The sequence below is a fragment of the Pipistrellus kuhlii genome, unplaced genomic scaffold (assembly GCF_014108245.1).
Source record: "Pipistrellus kuhlii isolate mPipKuh1 unplaced genomic scaffold, mPipKuh1.p scaffold_m20_p_10, whole genome shotgun sequence".
Classification (NCBI taxonomy): domain Eukaryota; kingdom Metazoa; phylum Chordata; class Mammalia; order Chiroptera; family Vespertilionidae; genus Pipistrellus; species Pipistrellus kuhlii.
In genome coordinates, this window is record NW_023425405.1 from 13465998 (window position 1) to 13491058 (window position 25061).

At 52.2% G+C, this 25061-nt stretch overlaps 1 protein-coding gene across 1 annotated transcript in view; it reads right to left on the reverse strand.

Moving 5' to 3' along the window:
- Positions 1-25061, reverse strand: part of PODXL (podocalyxin like) — a 38621-nt gene that overhangs the window by 1858 nt on the left and 11702 nt on the right. The window contains exons 2-6 of the mRNA XM_045578668.1: positions 4924-5508; positions 3285-3538; positions 2877-2948; positions 414-570; positions 158-219 (exon numbers count right to left, since the gene is read on the reverse strand). Of these exons, the coding sequence (XP_045434624.1) occupies positions 158-219; positions 414-570; positions 2877-2948; positions 3285-3538; positions 4924-5508 (1130 nt within the window). The remainder of the gene's footprint in view (positions 1-157; positions 220-413; positions 571-2876; positions 2949-3284; positions 3539-4923; positions 5509-25061) is intronic.

Sequence of the window (25061 nt, forward strand, 5' to 3'; positions counted from 1 at the left end):
CCTTGTCCCCTCTCTCGCCCTCCTTGTCCCCTCTCTCGCCCTCCTGTCTGCTAGAGGTGCCTCTACAATGAGAGATGCTGCGGAGCCAAGTAACTGGGGACTTCTGGGGGGTGGGCCCCTGACCCCTCGGTCCCAGCACGTGGGAGGAGCCCCTTACCTCCTTCAGGTCATCCCATTTGTCTTTCAGCCGCTCTAAGAGATCCGTGGGCGGGTGGTTAGCTGTGGGGAGGGAGAGACACTGCCTCAGGGGTCTGGCTCAGTGATCCGGCGAGGACAGGCTGTATCCTCACTCCTGAGGGGCCTGGGAGGGGGCGGTTTGACGATTCCTAGGGAACTGAGGGAGCCCCGGCGCTGGCCCATCTCTAAGTGTCCCGCCCCATCCCCACCCCAGCCCCTCTCTGCCCCCAACTCACTCAGGATAAAGATGTTTTTGATTGCCATGGCCTGGCTTTCTGAATCAGGCACCAAGACTACGCCGCACTCATCTTGACTTGGGTTGAACTTGGCCTCCGCTGCTCGGCACAGGTGTGTGACCAGCTTGTCGTCCTGAGGGTTCCTGGGGCCCCCCGCCTGGAGTGGGAGACCACAGGTGAAGACTCCGCGGGGAGTCGACAGCAGCCGAGGCTGTGGGGCTGCCCTTCGGAAGCATGGCTGAGAGAGGGCTGCTGCCCAGCACGAACCTGTTTCCCACTCCAGCCTCAGCGGCGGCCGTTCCCAGGCCAGCCAGGAGCTAAGAGGTCTGTGCTGCTCTGCAGGACTGACCCTGGCCTCCACGCCCCGTGCACCTCTCTGCCGCCAGGCCCCCACCCTGTCTACGTGGAACAAGGCCTTTCACCCTAATGCTCTTCATTATCTCTCTCCTTAGAAGGGGCCAGAGGTCCCCGAAACCGGTTTGGCTCAGTGGTAGAGCGTCGGTCTGCGGACTGAAAGTTCCCAGGTTCGATTCCGGTCAGGGGCATGTACGTTGGTTACGGGCACATCCCCGGTAGGGGGTGTTGAAGAGGCAGCTGGTCGGTGTTTCTCTGTCATCGATGTTTCTAGCTCTCTATCTCTCTCCCTTCCTCTCTGTAAAAAATCAATAAAAATATATTTTAAAAAAAAGAAGAAGAAGAAGAAGAAGAAGAAGGGGCCAGAGGAGGTGCAGCCACTCCACCCCCAGTGGGAAAGACCAGCTCTCTCTGAGCCTCGCTCCAGCCTTGAAGCCCAGTTCAGAGACCTCAGCAGAGGACGCCATAGCTCTCATGAGGTTCAAGGTCATCTATCCCAGAACTGAAACATGTACCTATTCCCTCGGCCAGTGGTCAGCAAATTGTGGCTCTCGAGCCACATGCAACTTGTGTTGACTAATGAGTTTGCCAACCACTGACCTAGACTCTCGATTCCAATAATCATAGGCTGTTGTTGTTCCTTGAGATTAATAAGCCCCTATCCGAGTGGTCGGCAAACTCATTAGTCAACAGAGCGGCACACTGCAGCTCAGGAGTCGCATGTGGCTAGCAAGCTGCGGTTTGCCGACCATTGGCCTAGGCTAAGACCCTCTGAAACCATAAGCAGGCTGACTGCATGAAAGGCGGGGCCATCACGGAACAGGGGAGTATCCTGAAGATGCATTATGGGACATCTTGGAAGGGGGGTTTCTGCATTTCTAGGCAGACAGAGTCCGGCCGACGTGGCCTTAGGGCAGAGGGCGAAGAAGCAAAGTGTGGCAGCTTTTGTCCAGTCCTGCCATGTGCCATCTGGAGGCACCGAGCTGGCGTTTCTCTGACCCGACTTTGGAATAAGGGACTGAGGTGAAGAAAGGACTATTCATTCGGCTTACCTCAGGACCCCCACAAACCGACTGCTGGGTTTCGCCCTGGCATTTCTTAGGCTTACTAATTCCCCAGCCTGACACCAGGTGAGGATCCAGGGCTTCCCACCTGCCTTTCACAGCAACAGGGAAAATGCTTCCCACACCCAGTGACAGCCTGCAACAATGAGATTGCTGTCTGGTCCAGGAAGCCCATCCTCCAGGGAACACTGCTCCCTTTCCAAAACTCTCTTCTAAATGTGTGCTTTTGTAAATAAAGTTCGCTTGGAAAATGCCAGCAAAACGGGCACCCAAAAGGAAACAACTGCAGAAAATACAAGCAGCATTGAAGTTCTCCATTCTTAAAAAACCGTGTTCTAGTCTCCTTCCTAGGGGTGCTTGCAAAAACAAGCACTGACCAGGAGAGGGCAGCAGTGAGCCGCCCATCACCTGCACTCGCAGGGCTCAGCCACTGAGGTACTGAGTAAAGCCCACACCAGGCTACACTCTGGCTTTCAGGCCACCCCACCCAGTGTACACACACGCACCCCTCCGCCTGGGAGAACAACTTGGCAATGGCCCTCTGATGCTCAGGAGCTCTGACTCCTCAGGTTAAAGGAAGATTCTCTCTCTGGTTTCCCTGAGGCCATGGCCCAGGAAACAGAAAACCAGACGATAAGAACAGGGCGGGCTAGCAGCCTAAGCTGCTCATTTTGACTCGAGGCCTCTGAGGCCCACAGAGATGGACTCAACGCCACACTGCACTAGAGGCGGACGAGACCTAGGACCGGGCTCTCCCGGTGATGCTCAGAGCATGTGAACAGTTTGTGCAGTGAAAGCCCAGGACGCCCGGTGCTCCTGGCCCTGCCGCTGCCCTGGGGCTGGGGCTTCACACGGCGGTACCTGAACCCCACTTCCTCCCTCTAAGAGGGGATGGGGCTCCCTCCTAATAGGACAAAACAAGGCCAGAAAGCTCAGCCCCCTTTCTGAAGGAATGCTTCCGCGTTCCCACCTTCCTTAACCCGGCTGCTGCTGACCTGCCTCTGGGGTGAGGATCGGGCGGGGCTGGGGTTAGCGAGGCACTCACACAGAGGCTGGTTCTCGTGAGGTTCAGGATGAGCATCTTCTCAGTCAGCCTTTCCGGAGGCTCACATATCACCTGTAAGAAGCCACTGGTTAAGGTTCAGGCTGAGACAGACAGGACCTCATCTTTGACTCCTCCCCTCCTCCCCCTGGGTGGGTGAGACAAAGGAGTTCCTGGCATCGGGGGCGTGGATAGGCCAGAGAGTCAGAGCCAGACGTGTGTGTGTGTGTGTGTGTGTGTGTGTGTGTGTGTCCGTCTAAGCCAGCGCCTCGCCAAGCCGAGAGGGAGCAGGGCCGTTGGACGGCAGCTCCTGCTGCCCTCGCCAGGGGCCGGGGGCTGGAGGGAAGAAGAGAAATGCTCTTCTCGGGGAGAGCCCCTTCTCCCCACCTCCCCACCCGGGCCTGGACTTACCCTCTCACGCCCAGGAGCGGAGGTGGAAGAAGGGATGCTGGGGTGTTGGGGGGCAGTTGGAGCCAGGGGAGTGCTGGGGCCTGGGGGTCCCACAGGAGACGTGGCCGCCGAGGGTCCCGATGAAGGTGCTGCCGGCTGCGGGGGCTCACACGCAGAGGCCCCAGGGGAGGTCCCGGCAGCAGAGGAAAGGGTCCCCGTGGTGGCTGGCACATTGCTGGAGAGGGGTTGTCTTCCTTGTGAGGTAACCAGTGGGGCTGTCGTTGGGAAAACAAAGCTTGTGAAAAACGGTGAGCGGTACCTTTAAGAGAAAAGGCCAGTCTTTCTTGTTCTTAAGTTTCCTTGGGTCCTTTGGTCTTATTCCCCCTCTCCTTGCCCCCAGTCCACCTGGACTGCAAGCGGGAGTGAGCAAACCAGGAGGACGCAAAGGCAGAGGGCACGTCCTGCAGCCTGGTGCAGGATGGGGTGGGGTGAGCTGGGGGAGCCAGCGTGAGAACAGATGAAAGAAGTAACAACAGTGATAGTGGCGTCAGCAGCAAATGCTAACATGCTCTGAGGCGCTGACTTCCTGGAGGGACTGTCCTAAGTGCTTCAAAGGTGCTGTCTTATTTAACCCTCGGAGGCAGGTACCATGATTATCCCTGCTTTATAAACAGGAAAACCAGCTCGGAGGTTTGCCTAATGCCATATGCTAACAAGTGGCTGAGTCAGGATTTGAATCCAGCCGCATCCCACTCAGAGCCCTTGCTCTTCCAGCGGGATTCGACCACCACCTCCGGCATGACAGTCCGTGACCTCAGTATGCACCTGGACTCTCTGGGGAAGCTGGGAAATGCAGATCCTGAGTCCTGCACCCAGCAGTTCTGCTGCAATACCCTCTGACATGGGCCATGACCGTGAGGCTCATAGCCCATCAGTGAATTCCGAAACTAATTTACTGGATTAAGACCAGCACTTAAAAAAGAAAGAGGAAATGGAATGAAATGGGAAATATCAAGGTGTGTTACGTCTGGTAAGGATAAGCCCTGATTAGTGGACATTTGCATCGGTCATGTGTGTGTTACATGCATTTTACACGTATGCATCCTGCATCACGGTGTCAAACCAAAATGTATTCCTTAGGGACTGCCATTAAAACACATTGGGGAAAGACTGTTCTGGAGAATTTCTAATAATACCTCTCCACTGCCACCCTCGAGTCCCGCCCATGAGCAGACAGCTGGCTTGTGTCTGTGCTCAGCCGCCCAGGACACACCGGATTGAGAGAAGGTGGCATGTCTTTAACAATGTTTAACCCTGAGCATGGATCTCCGTCTTCCAGCTGAGCAACTGTATAGATTCTAAGTATGTAAGTCTCTTCTTGCCCTGGCCAGATGGCTCAGTAGGTTGGAGCACCCTCCCATACCCCAAAAGGCTGCAGGTTCGATGCCCAATTGGGGTGCATACAGGAGACAACTGATGGATGTTTCTCTCTCACGTCGATGGCCTTCTCTTTCTCTCTCTCTTTCTTTCTCTGCCTCCCTCCCTCTCTCCCCTTCCTCTCTCTCTAAAAATCAATTTAAAATATCCTCGGCTGAGGATTTGAAAAACGATAAAATAAATAAAAGTTTCTTCTCGCTTGAAAATAAAAGGCATTACTTACCTGGTGGGGTAGCTGCCCCCTGAGATGTGCCTGCATCCCCCGTCGGCGTGGTCCCTGGGCTCCTGGGAGCCGTAGTCATCTTGGTTGTCCCCACAGGAGAGCTCCCTGGGGAGCCCCGAATCCCAGGGCCCGGGGTCAGCTGTTGAGTGCTTGAGGTGGTCAAGGGAGGAGCAGCAGCAGTGGTAGTTGGGGTGCTAACCACATGTGGAGGCTGAGTGGTCGGCTCAAGTCCTTGTTTAGTGGTCGCGATGTTTGTAGGAACACTATTTGGGGCCGCCGCCTGAGCTGTAGTTTTCATTTCATTCTGGACGCTTGTGGTTTCCGGCGTGGGCTTTGTCGTCGAGGTAGCCGTTGGAGTAGGAGAAGTCTGGCCTGCATCTTGCTTTGGGCCACCCGCAATGGTGGTAGTCTCTGCTTTCTTATCTCCGCCACTGGATACTGTCACTGTGCTTTGTGGGGCTGGGGCTAAAGTCACCCCTGGGACACTGGGCGATGTGCTCAGATTCCCCGGTGACACAGTTATGCTTTGGTTGGCTGTGGTTGGAGCCGGGCTTGGCTTGCCTGTGGTTGCAGGTCCAGTGGTTGCTGTTCACAAGGACAACACAGAACGAGTTAGGGTGTTAGCTGGCAGTGTTCTCTGCCCCCCTGCCCAGCTTCCCCAGGATCCAGGGGCCTTGCTGCGTCTCTGCCATCTGCCTCCCTGAAAGCCTGGCCCTTGACCTGCCCAGATTTTTCTGGGGTTCAAGAAGCCTCTCACGGGGAGACTAAAAGTGAAGCCAAGTCAAGGAAACTCTGCCGAACAAAAGGCGAGGCCAGCTACTAGTCCTGCTGCGTGTGGAGCCCACAGTGGACTCCCTGCCCTCTCCTCTGACCCCATGCACGGGGCCTTAAAGTTTTCAATCTGTCCCCACAGACCCAGGCTGCGGGGTCACTGGGCCTCCTTCCCCAGCTCCCAGGCACATGTCCCTGAGGAAACCCCTTTACGTCTGTAAAGATGCCTGCTTGTTGAACGGCCCTGTTCTAAGCAGGAGAGACGGGCCTGTTCTCTCTCCTGCTTAGAACCGTGCAATCCGGAAGGAGAAGCTGACAGTGGAGCTCACATGAGAAATTACTACTCAGGAGTAACAGTGAGACCGCGAATGGGGCACAGTGCAGCGTGCTCGGGCTGGTTAGTGCAGGAGCTTAACCCTGTCAGGGGATCAGGGAACGAAGGTCCTCTACTTGTCTGTTTAACAAATTATTTATTGAGGGAGCCCTTCAATGAGGGGTTCTCTGTTCGGCCCTGGGATACAATGATGAATAAAACATAGGCCTCAGGAAGCTTACATTCCAGTGAGTAAGGCAGCGATGAAACAAGTAGACAGACCTTCGGAACCTCAGATTCTTGTGGCATGAACAAGGGAATGAAACAGAGAACGCGGCAGAGCTGTTTAGACAGAGTGCTAAGGAAAGGAGCTCAGAGGCGGGGGTTAAGACTTGAAGGATAACAAGAAGGCTGTTTAGGGAAATGGGAGGAAAAGTATACCCAGTGGGAGGAACAGAACCTGCAAAGGCTCGAAGTAGAGAGAAGAGCGAGGAGAAGACAAGTGTGAGTGGCATTTAGTGGGGAGGGGGGTGGCGGAGACAGGGCTCAGAAAACACAGGGCCTTCTAGGTGAAGTGACACTAACTTACTGTCCAAGCTGCATCTCTCTGAGAATACAAGGAGGCTCTCTCTCTTAGAAATAAATCACATCCTAAGCAAAATGAGACGTAACATCACTCCTCCTTTGAGACCAAATAAGGATTATAAATTTATCCTAAGTTAAAAAAGAAGCCACCGGAGGCTTTAAAGCAAAGGCATTTTATTGGATGATTTATAAAGAAACATACTCCTGCTTTGGAGAATCCGCATGCATTGGAAGGGAGCAAGTACGGAAGTGGGAAGACAGGCTACGACAGTGATCCAGAGGAAACGGATAATTGCATTAGGTTATTAACACAACAGTCGAACAAGACTATATTTTGGAGGCAGGTCAACTATTTGCCGCTGTGCTAAGAGAAAAGGGGAATCCTGAGCAGAGGGGAGGAAGAGTGGGAAGGGTACCATGGACCTTCACCATTCTTTGTAGCCAATCAGAATCCACCATTTTTCTACATATGGGAATTCCCACACAGTGTGACGGATGGCAGCAGGCTTTGTCTCCTATGGTAGGTGCTGAGCAGGCCCAACAGTGGCTATTCCGGCTCCCTTCTGGCGGGAGCACAGTGTGGGCTGCACGGCCACGGATCAGCTGTTTCCGAGCCCGCAGTGAGTGAGGAGGCAGTGGACCATGGGGAACTGGTGGTGATGGACGGAGAGTTGACTTGGAGTGGAAAGCACACAACACAACATACAGATGATGTACTGTGGAACTGTATACCTGAAACCTGTATGCATCTATTAATCAATGTCACCCCAATAAATTTTTTTTTAAATGTAGGAAGAACCCAAGGTCTTAATAGAAGTGTTAGAATGGATTATCATATACGATCTGGTCACTCACATTCTAACTTTGGTCCTTGAAAGAGCTCAAATGACACTCTCTACCAAGGCTTTGAGAAATACTGTATTTCACAAGTCCTAAAATACACTTTTTTTTTTCATGTCTCTGATAAGAGTGTGTTATAAATTACTGTAGGTCACTATACATTGCCAGAGCCCCTCCCCCAGTAGCTCATGAAACAATAGTGTATTTTACAATTGACTAGAGGCCTGATGTACCAAATTCGTGCAAGGGGGGCTTGGCTCCCGCCGCTGCTGCCTCGGCTTCTGCCGCCATGGCTTCGTCCAGAAGGACATCCAGGACTTCCAGTCTAATAATACACTTTTATTATTATAGATGGTGTCTTGGATTTCATTAAATTTGGGGTATTGTTCCGGGAATAAGCAGCATGTTCTAAGAGAGTGTTGTGGCCGTTATACTGGGAGGTGCTGTTGATTTCAGGGAAATGGACACCGGGTTCCCTGGGGAACAGAGACGAGAGCAGAACCTCATTTCTAGGGCAAAAAAGGTGGGTATCAGACCCACCGGCAGCAGGACCAGCATGGTAATCAGAATTGTCTAATGGAGGGAATTAGGGGCAGTGGCTAATAATCATGGATCCTTTAGAACCAAAATGGAAGAGCAGCCCAGTACGTCCGACCTCTTGACCTAGCAAACTGAGACCTGTGCTGAGTCTCCACAATAGAGAACACAGCTAGCCCTGCACCCAATTCCCAGAACTGCATCTTTTTCACAGACTTAGGGTACCTTGAACGAAGCAGTAGTTCCCCAAGGCTGTGGTAACACAAACCACAAACTAGGTGGCTTAAAACAACATAAATGTATATACTCTCCAACAGGCTTGTCAGGAAGACTGGGAAGAACCTCGAGAAAGTTCCCCTGTGGGGCTCACTAGAGAAGGTTAACAGTAGCAACTGCTGGAACCCCATATGGACCGATAACCCCTCGGAGAGGAAAACGCCTTACTCTTCAGGGGGAGTCAACAAAATGTACAGCCTGAGAGCACTGGCAGACAGCCACCAATGAAACGCTGCCAATTCCACGTTCCCTATTTCTGCTGGGAAATCAAAGCATTCAACTGCAGAACAGCGGAGAAGTACAGCCTAAAGGCAGTGGTGGAAACCCGTTGCAGCTGGGAAAGGGAACAGGAAAATAACAGCGCTCTCTGCCCCTGGAGAGGGCAGGAATGCCTGCTAAGCCCAGCTTCACTTCTGGAACACAGGTTCCAGGGCCTGTGTAAGACTGACGTTAATCAGAGCATCAGAAAGTGCCCTTCTTCCCCGCCATTAACGCAAATGCTAGCAAGTGTGCAGTGAAAAGTGGAACACACCTGGAGGGGGCTGGGAGAGACTCTGGGGAGCAAGAGAAGTCCTACAGCAGCCAGGCAGGGAAACAAACTGGCACTATTCACAGAACGTGCAGCGGCCCAACTTCTTAGCTAGAGCAACACAAACTCGCCCACTGAAGACATGGCAGAAGAAGAGCCACCAAAAATGCGAGGCAACCAAAAATCTCTCTGTCTCGATGGATTTGCCTGTTCTGGACATTTCACCTAGATGGAAACACACAATGAGTAGCTTTGTAGCTCGTTCAATCCCACAATGAGTAGCTTCTTTCCCTTAGTATAACGTTTGTTTTTGGTTTATTCCTTTTTATTGTTGAATGCTATTCCATTGTGTGGCTATACCACATTTGTTTAGCCATTCATCAGCTGCTGAACATCTGGGTTGTTTCAATGTTTGGCTATGACGAATAATGCTGCTACCCATTTGTACACAAGTTTATGTGTGGACATATGTTTTCATTTCTCGTGGGTATATACCGAGCAGTGGAATTTCTGGGTCTTAAGATAGTCTATATTTAGCATTTGGAGGAATTGCCAAGCTGTTTTCCAAAGTGGCCGCACCATATTTATTACATACACATTGGCAATGTATGAAGGCTCCAATTTCTCCACATCCTCACCAACAATTGTTGTCATCTGTCTTTTTTGTTGTAGCCATTTGAATGGACTATAATGTATAGCCCATTGTGGTTTTAATTCGATTTTCCCTAATGACTCACTAAAATCCAGCAATATATAAAAAGGATAATACATCATGATCAAATGAGGTATATCTCATGGCTAGTTCAGTACTTAAAAACCAATCAGCGCAATTCATCATATAAGATAAGAAAATAAGAAAAATCATCTCATTATATTCATAAAATTCCTGACAAAATTCATCATTCATTCATGATTTAAAAAAAGAAAAGAAAAAGAAAACAAAAAAAAACCAAAAACACCTCAGCAAACCAGGAATAGAAAGGTAACTTTCCTAACCTGATAAATTTATCTCCAAGGAACCTTTAGCCAACATCATAATTAATGGGGAGAGACTGAATACTTTGCCCTTAAATTTGGGAACAAGGCAAGTCTATATACTCTCTCATCACTCCATTTGGGCATTGTAAGAAGTCCTACCCAGATCAATAAGAGAAATCTCGCCTCTTAAAACTCAACAATAGCCTGGCCGGCATGGCTCAGGGGTTGAGCATCCAACTAGGAACCAAGAAGTCATGGCTAGATTACCAGTTGGGGCACATGCTGGGTTGCAGGCTTAACCCCCAGTAGGGGGCTTGCAGGAGGCAGCTGATCAACGTGTTTCTCTCTCATTGATGTTTTTATCTCTCTATCTCTGTCCCTTCCTTTTCCCTCTAAAACAAAACAAAACAAACAAAAAAAACCCCACACATTAAAAAACAACATTCAACAATAAAAAGATAACCCAATGTTTGTTGTTAACCCTCACCTGAGAATATTTCTCCCACTGATTTTTTCCATTGCAGGGGCCAGGGAATGAACCTGCAACACAACACAGGTTCATGCCCTTGACCAGAATCAACACTCGACCCCTTCAGTGGGTGGGCCAACGCTTTACCACTGAGCCACACTAGCCAGAGCAATAACCCAATTTTCTAACAGGGCAAAAAATCTACAAGGAAAAACAATCACCAAAGATATACAGCACTGGCAGGTGTAGCTCACTTGGCTGAACATGGTCCCATGCCCCAAGAGGTCACTGGCTTGATTGCCAGTCAGGGCACATGGCCAGGTTGTGAGGTCTGAACTGTGTTCTGTAGAGGGTGTGCGGGAGGCAGCAGATCGATTTCATTGATGTTTCTCTCCCTTTCTCTAAAAGTCAGTTTAAAAAAAAAAAGAGATACACAGATGAAAAACATGAAAAAGTGTTCAACATCATTAGCCATTAGGCAAATACAAATTAAAGCTATGATGTGATACCATTACACACCTATTAGAATGGCTAAAAACCAACTGACCATGCCAGCTGACATTCAACAGGAACTCTCAGACACTGCCAGTGGGAATGCAAAACAGTCTAGCAGCCTATTTTAAAGTTAAGCATATAATTACTATATGACCCAGCAATTCCTTTCTTACTTATTTAGACCAAAAACTGGAAACAATCAAGATGTCCTTCAAGTGAATGAATAAACAAATCGTCATACATCCATACAATGCCTACTTAGCAATAAAAAGGAATGAATATAACATGAGTGAATCTTAGACATTTTAAATGAAGGAAATCCAGGCTACATGTTTTATTCAATTTTTATGGTATTATGGAAAAGGCAAAACTGTAGGGATAGAAAACAGATCATTTGTTACCAGGGGTTGAGGGAGGGTGGGGAATTAATTTTAGAACAATGGAACTGGTATATATGGTTTTGGGATAATGGACCCAAGAGTCTGCATTTGGCCCTAACTGGCTTGGCTCAGTAGATGGAGCCTAGGATTGAGGACTCAAGGGTCCCAGGTTCGATTCCGGTCAGGGGCGTGTACCTTGGTTATGGGCACATCCTCAGTAAGGGGGTGTGCAGTGCAGGAGGCAGCTGATCAATGTTCTCTCTCATCGATGTTTTTCTCTCTCTCCCTCTCCCTTCCTCTGTAAAAAATCAATAAAAATATTAAAAGAGTCTGCATTTGCAGAAACCCATAAAATAGTACACCTTAAAGAATTAACTTTAGTTAGTGCCAATTTAGAGGGGGGAAACCCTGAGATATTCAGGAAATCCCAGGATGTAATCCCTGAAAGACACATTATCTTAACCAAATGATCAAGGATGTAATAGAGGCTATGAAAATAAATTTTAGTTAGGTTACAAATGCATGTGACACAGCCTCACTGGAGAGAGGGGAGAGTTGACCAAAGCAACTGGAAATGGTATTCCGAATGGATGCTGTAAAGCTAAGGCAAAAAGGACTATATTAAAACAGGGCACTCTGAGTGATAAATCTGTTTCTTGAGAGGGTGTGGATTATCAACTTTAAATCTAGTATATGTGCATACCAGGCTTGGTCAAATCGGTAAATAAATGATACACAACATAAGCCAGATTCCTCAGTCAGAGAAGGAGTTACAATTAAACCGGTGGGTGGGGAGGAGGCTGAATAAACCCTGAGGAGATATGATGTTAGAGAAAGAGAAGCCAGTACAAGCTCATGTAAGTAACATACATACAAGTAATAAATGTATATAAGTTTGTGTGCATACAGGGGTCAGTACACAAACATGTATTTCCTAGCTCTGTCCACTGAGAGGGTCTCAAAGTAGTGGCATCCAGTAGCATCCAGGGTAACCCAGTCATTCTCCCACAAAATGAACCAGGGCTCCATGTTTTGTATTGGCTCCATATAGGTTACAAGCAAATATTTATTAATAGTAACATGGATTAAAAAAAGTTATGATGTATTCATATAATAGAATATACTAAACAACACTGAACAAAATCAGCGAATGTGTATTGTATTATATTTTTATTATGTAATACATATATTATCATGAGTAAATCTAAAAATAATACTAACCTCTAAAAGTAAGAGCAAGAATACTTACATGGTTACATTTATAGGGTTCAAAAATTGGCAAAACTACTCACAACTTATGAGATAAGAACGGAAAATATTACCAAAAGTTTACAGAATTTAATACTAAGTTTAGGATAACAGCTATTTCTGGGGGGAATAGGAAAATACAACAGGTATCTGATTTATTGATTTGTTTTTGCAAAGAGGGAGATGTCTGTGCTGACTGAGGAAATCAGCAACACAGAAGTCTTCGATGATCGGATCACTTCCATTTCCGATAGGATCAGTGCAGGGGGAGGCTGACTGGAGCTGACTGGCAGTGAGTGGATGGTAGGCCAGTGGGCTCGTGTGTGCAGATAACGTATCAGATGTTAGGCATGAAGAGGAGCAGAGAAATGTGGCAGTCACTGGAGGGACTTTTTTTTTTTTTTTTTTTTTTTTTTTTTTTTTTTTAAGGAGACCCTAGAGCTGATAAAAATGCTCCTTTTGATTTGTCCCTGCTCTGCTGTCTCATCAAGCTGTTAAGATGCAGAAGGTGCATGGATTTGGTCCAGAGCCCCCGGTGGAGAGAGTACCAGACTTCATCACAGTGTGGATACTTCCGTCTTTGAAACCCAAGGGAAGAAGATGCAGAGACATAGAAGTGCATTTGTAATTGGGGTAGTGAGACCTGGATTTCCATTTGACAGCTTCAATTTTCTCAAGCAAGTCAAGATGAAATCTGCTATACTTATGTAAGTGAAACCAGAGAGGGGGAGGAGTTATGTGGAAGGAAAAGTGGGAAACACTCATGTTGGAAATGGGAAGGGAAGCCTATGAGGAGAGTGGATCTCCACTGGTAGCAATGGTCAGCTGGGGGCCTTGTTAAAGCACCAGCTGCCGACCCCAGCCCCAGAGTTCCTGATTTAGGTCTGAATTAGAGCATGAGAACTTACATTTCTAGAAAGTTCTCAAGTGGTTCTGATGCTAATGGGCACAGGACCACGCTTTGAGGATCACTGTGCTAGAGAAAAAAAGTATGACTGCCTCGTAGTATTTGGTGCCAAACTGAGGCACAAAATTATGAATTTAAAATGAATTCAGCCCTAGCTGGTTTGGCTTAGGAGATAGAGTGTCGGCCTGTGGACTAAAGGGTCCTGGGTTCAGTTTCAGTCAAGGGCATATGCCTGGTTTGCTGGCTCAATCCCCAGTGGTAGGCATGCAGGGGGCAGCCAATCAGTGATTCTCTCTCATCATTGATGTTTCTCTCTCTGAAATAAATAAAAAATATATTTAAAATAAAATAAAAAAATCCAATTAGCCATGGTGTGATTTTATCTCAGCAGTGTTCTGCTCCTTTGGCACAGGCACGGAAAAATGGAAGAAGGGTTCCTGTGGGAATGGGTTTGCTAGGTGGGCATGATGGCAGAAGAGGGTGCAAGGGACTTGAGGATATTTGTCAGGTAGGGGTGGATTACGATGGATTGTGAAATACGGGATGACAAAGACAGATGGGCCTTAGCCAGTTTGACTCAGTGGATAGAACATTGGCCTGAGGACTAAAGGGTCCCAGGTATGATTCCCAGTTAGGGCACATGCCCAGGTTGTGGGCTCAGTCCCCAGAAGGTTTGCAGGAGGCAGCCAATCACTGATTCTCTCTCATCATTGGTATTTCTCTCTCTTTCTCCCTTCCCCTTCCTCTCTGAAATCAATAAAAAAAATATTTTTTAAACTAAGATAGATGGGGTCCCATCTGTAGCTGCGAAATGAGACAACGAAATAGATCACAAACGAAAGAAATGGAGGACAAAAAGCGACTGGATATAGAGTTCAAATCTACACTTATAAGGTTTTTCAAGAATTTCCTAGAAAAGGTCGATAAGACCTATGAGGATATGAAAAGGGATCAACTAGAATTAATAAGGAATCAACAAGAAATGATAAGGGATAAACAAGAAATAAAGAATACATTGTCTGAAATAAAAATATTATACAGAGTCCTAAAAACAGAATGGAAGATCGCAAGAATCAAGTCAAAGATTTGAAACATAAAGAGCCAGAAGACGCTCCCAAGAAGACAAAAGAATCCAGAAAATTGAAGATAATGTAAGAAACCTCTGGGACAACTTCAAGTGAACCAACATCAGAATTATGGGGACCCCAGAAGATGAGCGAGAGCAAGATATCGAAAACATACTGAAAGTAATAGTGACAGAAAACTTCCCCCACCTGGTGAAAGAATTAGACTTACAAGTCCAGGAAGCGCACAGAACTCCAAACAAAAGGAATCCAAAGGGGACCACACTAAGACACATCATAATTAAAATTCCAAGAGCAAGAGACAAAGAGAGAATATTAAAAGCAGCAAGAGCAAAGCAGCTAGTTACTTATAAAGGAGCACCTATACGATTTGTCAGCTGATTTCTCAACAGAAACCATGCAGGCCAGATGGGAATGGCAAGAAATATTCAAGGTGATGAATAGTAAGCCTACAGCCAAAGATAATCTACCCAGCAAAGCTATCACTCAGAATCGAAGGCCAGATAAAGAGCTTCACTAATAAAAAAAAAGCTAAAGGAGTTCTTCACCACCAAACCAGAATTATATGAATTGCTAAAGGGGGTTCTTTCGGAAGAGAAAGTGAATAAAGATAAAAATTATGAACAACAAATACGTAACTATCAACAAGTGAATCTAAAAACCAAGGAAATTTTAAAAAAAAATCTGATGAAAAATGTTAACTGGTGAATATAATAGAATCAGAGGTATGGAAGGGGAGTGAACTGACGATTCTTGGGGAAAAGGGGAGACCGGGATGTGGGAAGAGACTGAACATAAACTGTGCACCTATGGATGAGGACAATGGGGGGTGGGGAAAGGGCAGAGGGTGGGGTGGGAACCTGGTGGAGGAGAGCAATGATGGTGGGGGGAGGAACATTTGTAATAATATGAACAATAAAAATTTATTTAAGAAAATAAAAAATAAATGAAAAAAAAATAAAGATAGATGGGTGGATAGGCAATGAGAATGAATTGCTCACATTTCAGAGGTGGGCAGCTTGTGTTGGTGATAACTTTCGGGTGAGAAATGGAAGGGCTGAATGAAGCAGAGATGGGGAAAGCTCAAGAAAATGGGAGGCAGAGGCCGGGGCATTTCATTGTTTATGCAAGTGCGTGCTGAGGTCCCTGTTCACAAACTGAGATGGAGAGGGGGGAGGGAGTCTTTAGGGAGGGTGGCAGCGGGTGAGGTTTCTGCAGGGAGGAGAGGACACTGCAGCTGTCTGGAAGGCCGTGTTGAAATGAGTGTGGTGCAGGGGGCAGCACCAGGGACGTGACTGTTGGTCCACACATGCCTGTCTCCTGTCGGGAGTGGATGTGAATGGGAGGAGACACTGTCTTCTCCCCTGGGGTGAGGAGAACGCTGCCTGAACCTTCAGCGAGGGCCGTTTCCTCCTGCTCCTGGCTACTGACAGGCCTGGGACTGACTCTTCACTATTAATAGCGGGAAAGGAAACTCCAAAGAATGCCCCAGGAAGAGGGTGTGTGGAAGGAGGGCAGGAAGGCAGAGCGGGGAGGCTCTGGCCTGGACACCGGCGTCCACCTCTCCTTCCTTTGTTACCCCAGCTCACCTCCCCCAGCTGCTGCTATCTCCGGGGAAATAAGACCAGAACGCTCCCGGGGGGCACCGTGAAAGGGCAGAGGCCAGGCCGGATAAGCTGGTGTCTCCTGTGTGACAACGGGAAGCGCTCAGGCTGGGAAACCAGAGACCTGCACCTTCTCGCCCCTGTTCTCTGCCTCTGATGCCCGAGGCCGTGGCCTCTGAGAAAGAAGCACATCTGTGAAGGGCTGGGGACGTGAGGGCGCTTCCCCAAGCAGGACGCGGTGCACATTCGTGCGGCTGCTTTCGCTGTGACCAAGAACCACCCTAACCAGCCACTGGGTCAGTAAGGAACCTGGACTGCCCCAGGAGCCCACTGGTGGCCTGGCCAGAACCCCTTCCCCTCACCCCCACCCCCACCCCAGCACCATATGTTCTCTCTGTACACTGCACTCAGGCCCCTTCACTCTCCCTCCCTTGTTTTGAAAGAAGTGCTCCAACCCCCCTCCCAGGTGATGCCCCCCCTCTGTGCTTCGGGGGGGGGTGTTATGAAATAAGTCCCTGCCTCAGCAGAGCCGGTGGTCATCCCGCCACCTCCCTCTTGCTGAGCTGAGCACTCACTGCCTCCCACCAAGACGCCCTTCTCCATCCCTTCTCTGCCCTGGGCAGGTCCTACCTTCGGTGTCTGCTTGGGGTTTCTGCCCTGGGTATCTCCTTAGCCTGTACCCACCCTTTATAAATCTTCCTCCTCTGTGGCATTAAGAAAGCTAATCCCACCAACCTGGTTAGGACCTTTGTGTGTATGGGGGCGGGAGGGGGCGGGGATGGGGAGGGCGCCTGGCCTGGGTGGACAGCACCAGGAAGGGGCTTATGGACAGAGGTCAGAGCTCTGGACCAGGAGCCCGGGGAGGGGAGCGGGGAGGCAGCCCCTCCTCACCTCTCCTGGCCAGCTGTGGTGGTCAGCCAGCTGTGGTGGTCAGCCAGCTGTGGTGGTCAGCCCAGCTCTGCCCAGACCCTCCCTGTACAGATGGGGTCCTGTGTCAGTTTCCTGTGGCTGCCATTCGAATTCCCACAAACAGGGTGGCTTAAAGCAACAGAAATTCGCTCTCAGAGTTCTGGAGGCCAGAAGTCTGGAATCAGTGAGTGACGGGTCTGCCTCCCTCAGAGCCTCCAGGGAGTACCTTCCCTGCCTCTTCTGGCAGCTGTTGGCATTCCCTGGCTTGCAGCAGCAGCAGCATCCCAACCTCTGTGGCCGTGGTCACACTGCCACCACTTCCTCTCTGCCTCTTATACGGAAGCGTGCCAACCAGAGAAAAGTAGGACTGCCAAGCCAACTTGTCAGCAAGCCCCCAGGTAACCCAGGGTGGCCTCATCCCTTAGCGCACGAGTAAGTGCATCTGCAAAGACCCTTTGTCCCACAGGCTTCGGGGCTGGCATGTATATTTTGGGAGAGGGGGACATTTTTCATCCTGGCACAGGTCCCCATCTGAGAAACAGGGGTAATGACCTCTGCGGCTCCTCTCTATACCCCTCCAAGCAGCCCCTTGCTTGGGCCAAGGACCCCAAAGATGCACCTGGTCAACTTCCCTGGCACAGGAGGGGCTATGGTCTGAATGTTTGGTTGAAGCCCTACCCAGCATTGTGATGCTACCAGGACGTGGGCCTTTGGGAGGGTCACATGGGGTCATGGGAGCAGAACCCCCTGTCCCCCGGTGCCCAGGTTAGTGTCTCAGACCAGAGGAAGGGCCCCTGAGCCTCCTCTCTCTGCCGTTTCAGGACACGCTGGAGGGCGGTGGTCTACAAGCCAGTGGGGGTCTCCGGGACCTGCCACGCTGCCACTCTGAGTTGGAGCTGCCAGCCCCTGGGACTGACTATTGTTTAGGCCAGTGGTCGGCAAGCTCATTGGTCAACAGAGAGGCAAACCATGGATCGCGAACTGCCTGTGGCTCTTGTGAGTCTGCCTGCATATGGCTCTCATGAGGAGGAGGAGGAGGAGCAGGCAGGCGTGAGCATCCTGGGAGAAGGAGCAGGCAGCATGCCTCCTGCCGGCAAACACACAAGAGCCATATGCAGCTCTGTTGACCAATGAGTTTGCCGACCACTGGGATAGGAGTTTAATCACAAGGAACAACAACAGCCTGTAATTATTGGAATCGAGAGTCTAGGTCAGTGGTTGACAAACTCATAAGTCAACAGAGCAGCAAATCGCAGCTCGAGAGCCACAGTTTAGGCCACCCAAGCTGTGGGTTTTGCAGCAGCCCAAGCTGACTAGGACAGGGGCTGGGGTGACGGTGAATAATGAGGATAAAAACAGCAGGAAGGATGGCCACAATGTCTGGGAAGGGCAGGGTCCCAACCCGCCTTCATCACTGCCAGGCAGGCTGTGTGGTCAGGCAGGCAAGTGTGGCCAGAGGTTCTGGTCCCCAACCAGAGCCCTGTCCCTCCCCCTGTTCTCTTGGGGCCTCTGGACAGCAGGACAGCACCCTAGGGGGATCAGGCTGGCTCCTCAGCATTGCCTCCCCGCCGGGCCCAGAACTGCCCCATCAGGGGAGATAATTCCGGGCATTCTTCAAATCGGGATTGTTTAGCCCTTATCAGCTTGTTCCAGCTGGACCGCCCGACACTCACTCCCAGGGTGGGTCCCCGTCTGGCAGTTTCCCTGGGCAGGAGGCAGCCCCTGTCCAGCACGCGGTCTCCCAGCAACGGGGAAAGGCAGCCTTCACCTGGGGACCCCCTTCCCTGTGGGCGAGGGCTCCACCCCAGGGGACCTCACCCCACCTCTCCTGCCCCAAGCCAGCAAGTCACACTGCTTTTCTGTCCCCTACACCTGGCAGTGTGGCCCAGAGCCTGAGGGCATCCCCTCCAATCTGCACGCACCCCTGCCCAGTCCCACTGTGTGACCCTCCTCTCTCCCCACCTTCACCTCCTCCCCGCCCCCACCCCGCCCCAAAACAATGGCTAAGAGCACACTTCAAGCCAGCCCATCTGGCTCAGGTCCCTGTTCCACCGCACACAGGCTGTGTGCCAGGCAAGTGTGTTACCTCTGTTCCTGCTTCCCTGTCACAGGGAGGAGGGTAAGAGCAGTACCTGAGTCAGACAGACAGTGCAGTGCTGCTACCCCAAGCCCACAGTCATGCCCCCCGCGCCTCCCATGAGGCCTGCCTGCTCCTCCTCCCGGGATGCCCACGCTGCCAGGCTGTGACCCCAGCAGGGTGGACACCCACTGGGGTTCTTCCCGGGCTCCCCAGTGAGGCACAGCCACTCAGGGGAGAGGTGAGGGGCTGAGGGGTGGCTATGGCCAAGCGAATTCCCACATAAGGGGGCAAGCAGGGAGGGGTCTGGCTCCAGGAAGAGCTCCCCTGCCCGCCGCCTGAGTTTTGCCCTGACACAGACCCAGACCTCAGCCTCAGGGAAAGGCGTCCTTTCTGCGCGCTAAGGACCTGTGCCTGGTGTTAGGGGCCAGGCGGGGAGAGGTATCTGGAGTGCCCACCGCCTGCTCAGGGCTGGGTTTCCTCCTCTGAGAAGTCAAGCTGCAGCACCTGGGCCTCCTTCCCAGCCCCCTGGGCGGTGGGGAGCAGAGGAAAGCCTGATGAGTCTGGCTGGGAAGGGGGGAGGGGACACTCATGGATTAAATGTACTGGCCACCCACCGAGGGCCGGCTTTTATGTGGCATCTCAATGGTGAAAACCTCCGAATGCTTCAGTTATTCAGAAACCCAAGTGCATGCCCTGGCCAGGTAGCTGAGTTGGTTGGAGCACCGTGCTTGCTGCAACGCCGGGGTTGCTGGTTTGACCCCTCCAGTCAGGGCACGGAGGGGACTCAACTGGTAAAGACATGGATGGGTGGGAGCCACAAATCCACATTTCTCGCTCTCTCAAATCAATTGATACATAAAAGCTAAAACAAAGACACGGAAGTGCAGAAAGGCGAACTGACCAGGTCGATCCCAGAGCACGTGGGAACTCGGGGAACTCGGGGTGCGGTGGGACTGAGGGGCAGCTTTCTCTCCGAGCACCTGGGCCTGAGGAGGACCAGCGAGGAGTGGGCGGCTAGATTTTGGCCTGGGGTGACTCCCCAGGGAAGCCATTTTCCTGTCTTGGGCCTTGCCTCCCGTCTGTAGAATAATGGCATTGGGCACAGTGATGTCTAACTACCAAACTTCTGTAAAGGGCCACAGAGTAAATATTTCAGACCTTCTGGGCCATCCAGTCTCTGTTGCAACGACTCAACCTCACTGCACCCCCAAAGCAGCCGCAGGCAGCCTGTACATACATGAGCACCGCTGTGTTCCCATGAGTTTTATTTGCAAACAACCGGCGGCTGAGCTGGAGTGTGCCCACTCCTGAGGAACACAATCCCTCCTGCCGATCGATCCCTCCTGTTGCGAAGCTGGGAACCTAGGCCTTTACTCCGCTGGGACCTCATTCTGTGGTTTCTGAAGAACCCAAAGCCACCTGCGCTGACCCCTTGTTAAGAAACTGGAAGAAGTATTTGCAAATCCTATCCCAGACCAAGGGAAACACATACATGGTCAACCCTTCACGCACACATGAAAGTAATAATTTTAAAGCCTCAGAACACCCCAGTCCCATGACTCACCCCTAAGATAGGTGAGCCGAGCTGATGGCTCCCCCTCCTGGTGTGGCTGTGACCATTTACAGCAAAGGCACTTCGGAGGAAGGCTCTGCGGCCACTGCCCAAGGCCCCTGGCGCCTGCACAGCACCCATCGCTAGGGGACACTGGAATGGCCAACGACACGGGGCCTGGCAGGGGCAGGGCTGGGGTGGACAGCTCGTGCACCTAACATGGCTCCTTGTCTGTTCCCCTCCGGGCCTGGCAGGCCCCCAGAGCCAGGGCCTCTCCCCGCCTCCGTCTCACCAAGAAGGAAACCTGGGCCTGGTTCAGAGAACAGCCCCTTCTTCATTCGCGCCACCGTGTTCTTATCCAAGAATTACATTCAGAGAATTACACGGCACAGGTGCGGACGGAACACACACGTCACCGGCACCCAGATCCTGAAATGGGACACGGGATCTCAGAAGCCTTTCCTGTGTCCCCAGAAACCACGCTCTACCCCCCAGTGTGACCTCTCTTCCGACTGAAACACCTCGGGATAGCTCTGCCTGCTTTTGAGTTCACATCAGTGGTATCACCCAGATTGACTCTTGGGTCCGGCATCTTATTGGCATGACGCATCCTCCAGGAGTGCCGCTGCATCCTACCGAGCTGTACGCTGTTCATCCTCACTGCGTGGCTTCCCACGCGTGGCCACTGTGGGCAGGGCTGCCATGGGGGTAAGGGGCGCAGGGACAAGGACAGATGTCTGCACTTCAAGAGGCTGAGCTGCTGGTCCCCCAGGGCATGGGGAGGAGCTGAGCCAGGAGGGTAGGCTGGCTCCAGGTCTGAGCTCCTCCCTCGCTCCCAGATGCCACCCCCATGTAGGATCTCAGGCCCTCTCTGTGTGGGCCACTCCACTCAGCTCTGTCATTGCAGACACTACCACCGCGCCCCGCTCCCCCCCCCCACCGTGCATCCTCCCACCCCCCAGCCAGCTAGTTATCATCATACATGGGCTTTAGTGCAGGGGCCTGGAGAGCTGGAGAGGTGGGGGCAGCGAGGGAACTGGCTTAGGTTTTGCTCTCAATTCCCTCCCTGGCAGGCCAGCTCAGAGGCCTTCTTTCCACGTGATTCACAGGGGTGGTTGCCATGACCTAGTGACCATCGAAGGCCAGAGCTGGCTGCATGCCCACCACACCCCGTCAGCAGCTGTCCAGGTGAGGGTCAGAGGGGAGAGCCCCACCCCCAAGCCGGAACAGGAAAGAGCTTGTGAACAGGAAGCTTCTCAACACATTCTTGGGATTACTGATTATTTTAAGTCTGTGGCTGCAGGCAGAGAGGTAAGGAAAGAGCTTGGAATCCCATCAACTGTGCCACCCGAGGTCTCGGCCCTGCCCTGCCCGTGGCAGAGCCCCCGCCACCCCCCTCTGGTTCCTCTCCCGCCCACAGGGAGCTCCCCCCTGGGCCTGCCTCTGCCCTGGGTACCGCTGTCCTAACAGGAGGGTGTGCAGGTGCTGCCCCCTGGAGGCTGGGGACAGGTGTGTCAGGCTTCATGGAGAGCAGCCAGCCACCCAGGGAAGGGGCCAGGCTGCTTGGGAGCTGGAAAGAGGACTAACTCCTCCAAACAATGCCCTTTCAAGGCCTCCTAATCCCTCGGCTGGCTGGCTGGCCGGCTGCAGGCCATGTGAATCCTGATCTGTCTGACCGGGCGGCGTGCCCAGGAGCTGCCAACCCACCGGCCTGTGATGTCCGGCTGGCTGAGCTGACCTCCCTGCCAGGAAGGGCCGCAGCACAGAGGTCAGCAACACAGGTCAGACCCCAGAGGAGGGAGGGAGAGTGCCCCTCAGCTCGTCTTTAAGGTATCCAAGGATCACAGACGTGCCCACGTGCAGGCTCCACTGAGGGTGGGCGATGGGTCTGTGTGAGTGGGGCCCGCTGGGGCCTTGGGTCCTTGCCGTCAGGGAGAGAGAAATAGCTGTCTTGCAACAAAATGAACTTTTAAAAGCATGTGTACGCTCTGGGGGGAGATGTCAAAACATTCCAAACCCACAGAGCAGCAGGTCTGGCTGGAGAGGAAGCATTATCCTGTGGGTGCCTGGCGTTCTGGGGCCGGAGGGCAGGGTGCTGCCTGTCCCGCAGAGCCCGCGTTGGGTCTGACGCTGCCGAGGGGCACCGTGTGCACATGTGCCTCCTCTCTTCACGCGATGGGCTTTTCTGCAAACCCATCCCAAACAGTGAATCATCATTACTTTTAAACGCATACAACTAGCACCTCTGAAGGCCTTGTCCTATCAGCCAGACACCGGGCCGAGAGCTTTACTTGTGATGCTGTCGGCATCTCCCAAGCCCTCTGAGGCGGGGAGGACGCGGATACTGGGGAGTCAGGGGGATGCTGTAAGAGTGGGAGAGCAGGCCATCTGTGGAGGGCAGTGCTCTGCTGCCTCCCATAATGGCCACTGGGTGCAGGGCAGGGCCCCCGGGTGCAGAGCTCACATAACTTCTCATCTGGCCCCGCCGGCCCAGGCGCACCTGCTGTTAGTCCTCGGGCGCACACGTACTCCCACAGCCAAAGTGCACGCACTCTTGGCACCTGACTCTTCTCTCAGCGGTCAGTTCAAAAACAACCCCGGTAATTATTTTTCTGAGGGAGCACGTTGTCATTCCCACGCCACCTCCTGAAGCCATGAAAATAAGCAGATGTGCAGGGGTTTCTGAGCCACCCCTGGAAACCTCCGCCAGGGGCCAGGCTGGAAACAAACAAGGGCCGGGAGCCAGAGGGAAGTCCAGCAGAGACGGGACAGTGCCCCTGGGGCCGGGGCGAAGGCTCTGTGAAATGGGGCCTCTGACGTTCCCAGGCAGCCACGGGGTCCGCCCCGTGGAAGCCGGAGGTGAAGGCAGCAGCGAGCTTTCCAAATTCCCAGGCGCTTTTCTGTCCCGGAGAGAGGGCCCCCCTTCCAGGAATAACACCTGCATCCTCCTTTCTGCACAATAATCCACTTGAGTCCTCGGTTGCCAGGGCAGGGCTGCGGGTGCTGGGCTCAGGCTCAGGGAGCAGGCTCCTCAGATGCCCCCTGACCCGGCGCAGCAGGTTCCACAGAGGCAAGCCTCTGCTCTTGGCCCCGGAGGGAAAGGCACAGCGCCTCCCCCCAGAGCACAGAATCCAGCTCTCTCTGGCGCCTGAAGGTGGGAGAGCTCTTGGCTTCCCTCGGGGAGTGAGTGGGAGTCCGTCAGGGGTATTGCCTAAAAAGAACACACTTCGTAAAGGAACAGTCCTCCCCTGACCCCACTGAGGGTGGGGGCGGTGGTGGAGGGGGAAGGGAGATTAGTTAAAAGCTTCCATCGTTCCTTTTAAACAAAGCCAAGTCGTCCCTGGAGCCAGGCAAGGAAGCTCGGTTTCCTACGGCTCCGCCTAAGGAAGGGAGCCGAGGGTCCCAGAGCCAGCCCTGCGTGGAGCCAGGTGTCCAAACAGCTGAAAACGTCTCCCCCAAAAGTCACGGAGGCTTAGCGACACCAGAGAGGGCGGCTGCAAGGTGAGCACAGGCACAAGCACACACGCTCACGCATGGTGACCTCCCAGCTCTTTTCTGGAGAAACTGGGAGCAGAGTGACGGTTCTGGGCCAGGCAAGGGGTCAGGCTTTCTCGGATCCGGAGTGACTGCTACTGAAGTTAGGCTTGGGCGTGGCAGGGGAGGCATCACCTCTTGCCCCACGCACCCCACGCACCCCACGCTCCCATCCCAACCTCTTTCTCCACTCTCCTCACTGCGTTTTTGGTCTTGCTCCCCTGCCACGTGGATGCAGAAACCAGGTGTCCAGGCCAAGTTCATTTGGTCCCCTTTGTGCACAGAGCACCAAGGCGCACCTAACGTGGAAGGGCCTACAGAGCCTCAAGACATGACTCCGGGCCCATCACCACCGCCTCCTGCCTCACATTTCCCACCTGGAAAGTGCGTGCTCTGGAGTGTGGCACAACCCAGGGCCTGCGATTTCAGAGATGCTGAGCCCATCGCTTCTCGGCCTTTTGGCTGAGATCAAGTGCAGAGATGCTGAGCTCAGGGGCACTGCCTTCCTCATCTGCCCTCACAGACGGTCTTTGCTTTTACAGCGATGGCATCCCACCCGCAGATGCAGTCAGAGCGGGGCCGGTGCTCAGCCCTCAGGCTGGGGAAGCAGGCAGAGGCAGGGAGCCATGCAGACATCACCTCCCTCTGCATCAGGGTCCTAACACCAGAACTGAAGGGTCCCTGGGCATCACTTAATCCCACCCTGACCGGGGGCAGATGGGCCGATGGGCAGATGGGCAGATGGGCAGGGGGTCAGAGTACAGGGCACCTCGTCACATGTTCTTTGGCTTCCCAAACTCGTGGGCAGCGATTTTCAACCCTTCCTATCTCATGGCACACAGAATTACTAAATTCTGCAGGACACCAAGAGATATATTTTGCCAATCGGACCCCCCCCCCCCCAAAAAAAAAGTATAATTTTGATTCATTCACACCAATTGGTCACTGTTGTGTTGGCTGTTGTCCTTTTTTTAAAATTTGACAATCTAGCCCTAGCCAGTTTGGCTCAGTGGCTGGACCATCGGCCTGCAGACTCAAGGGTCCCA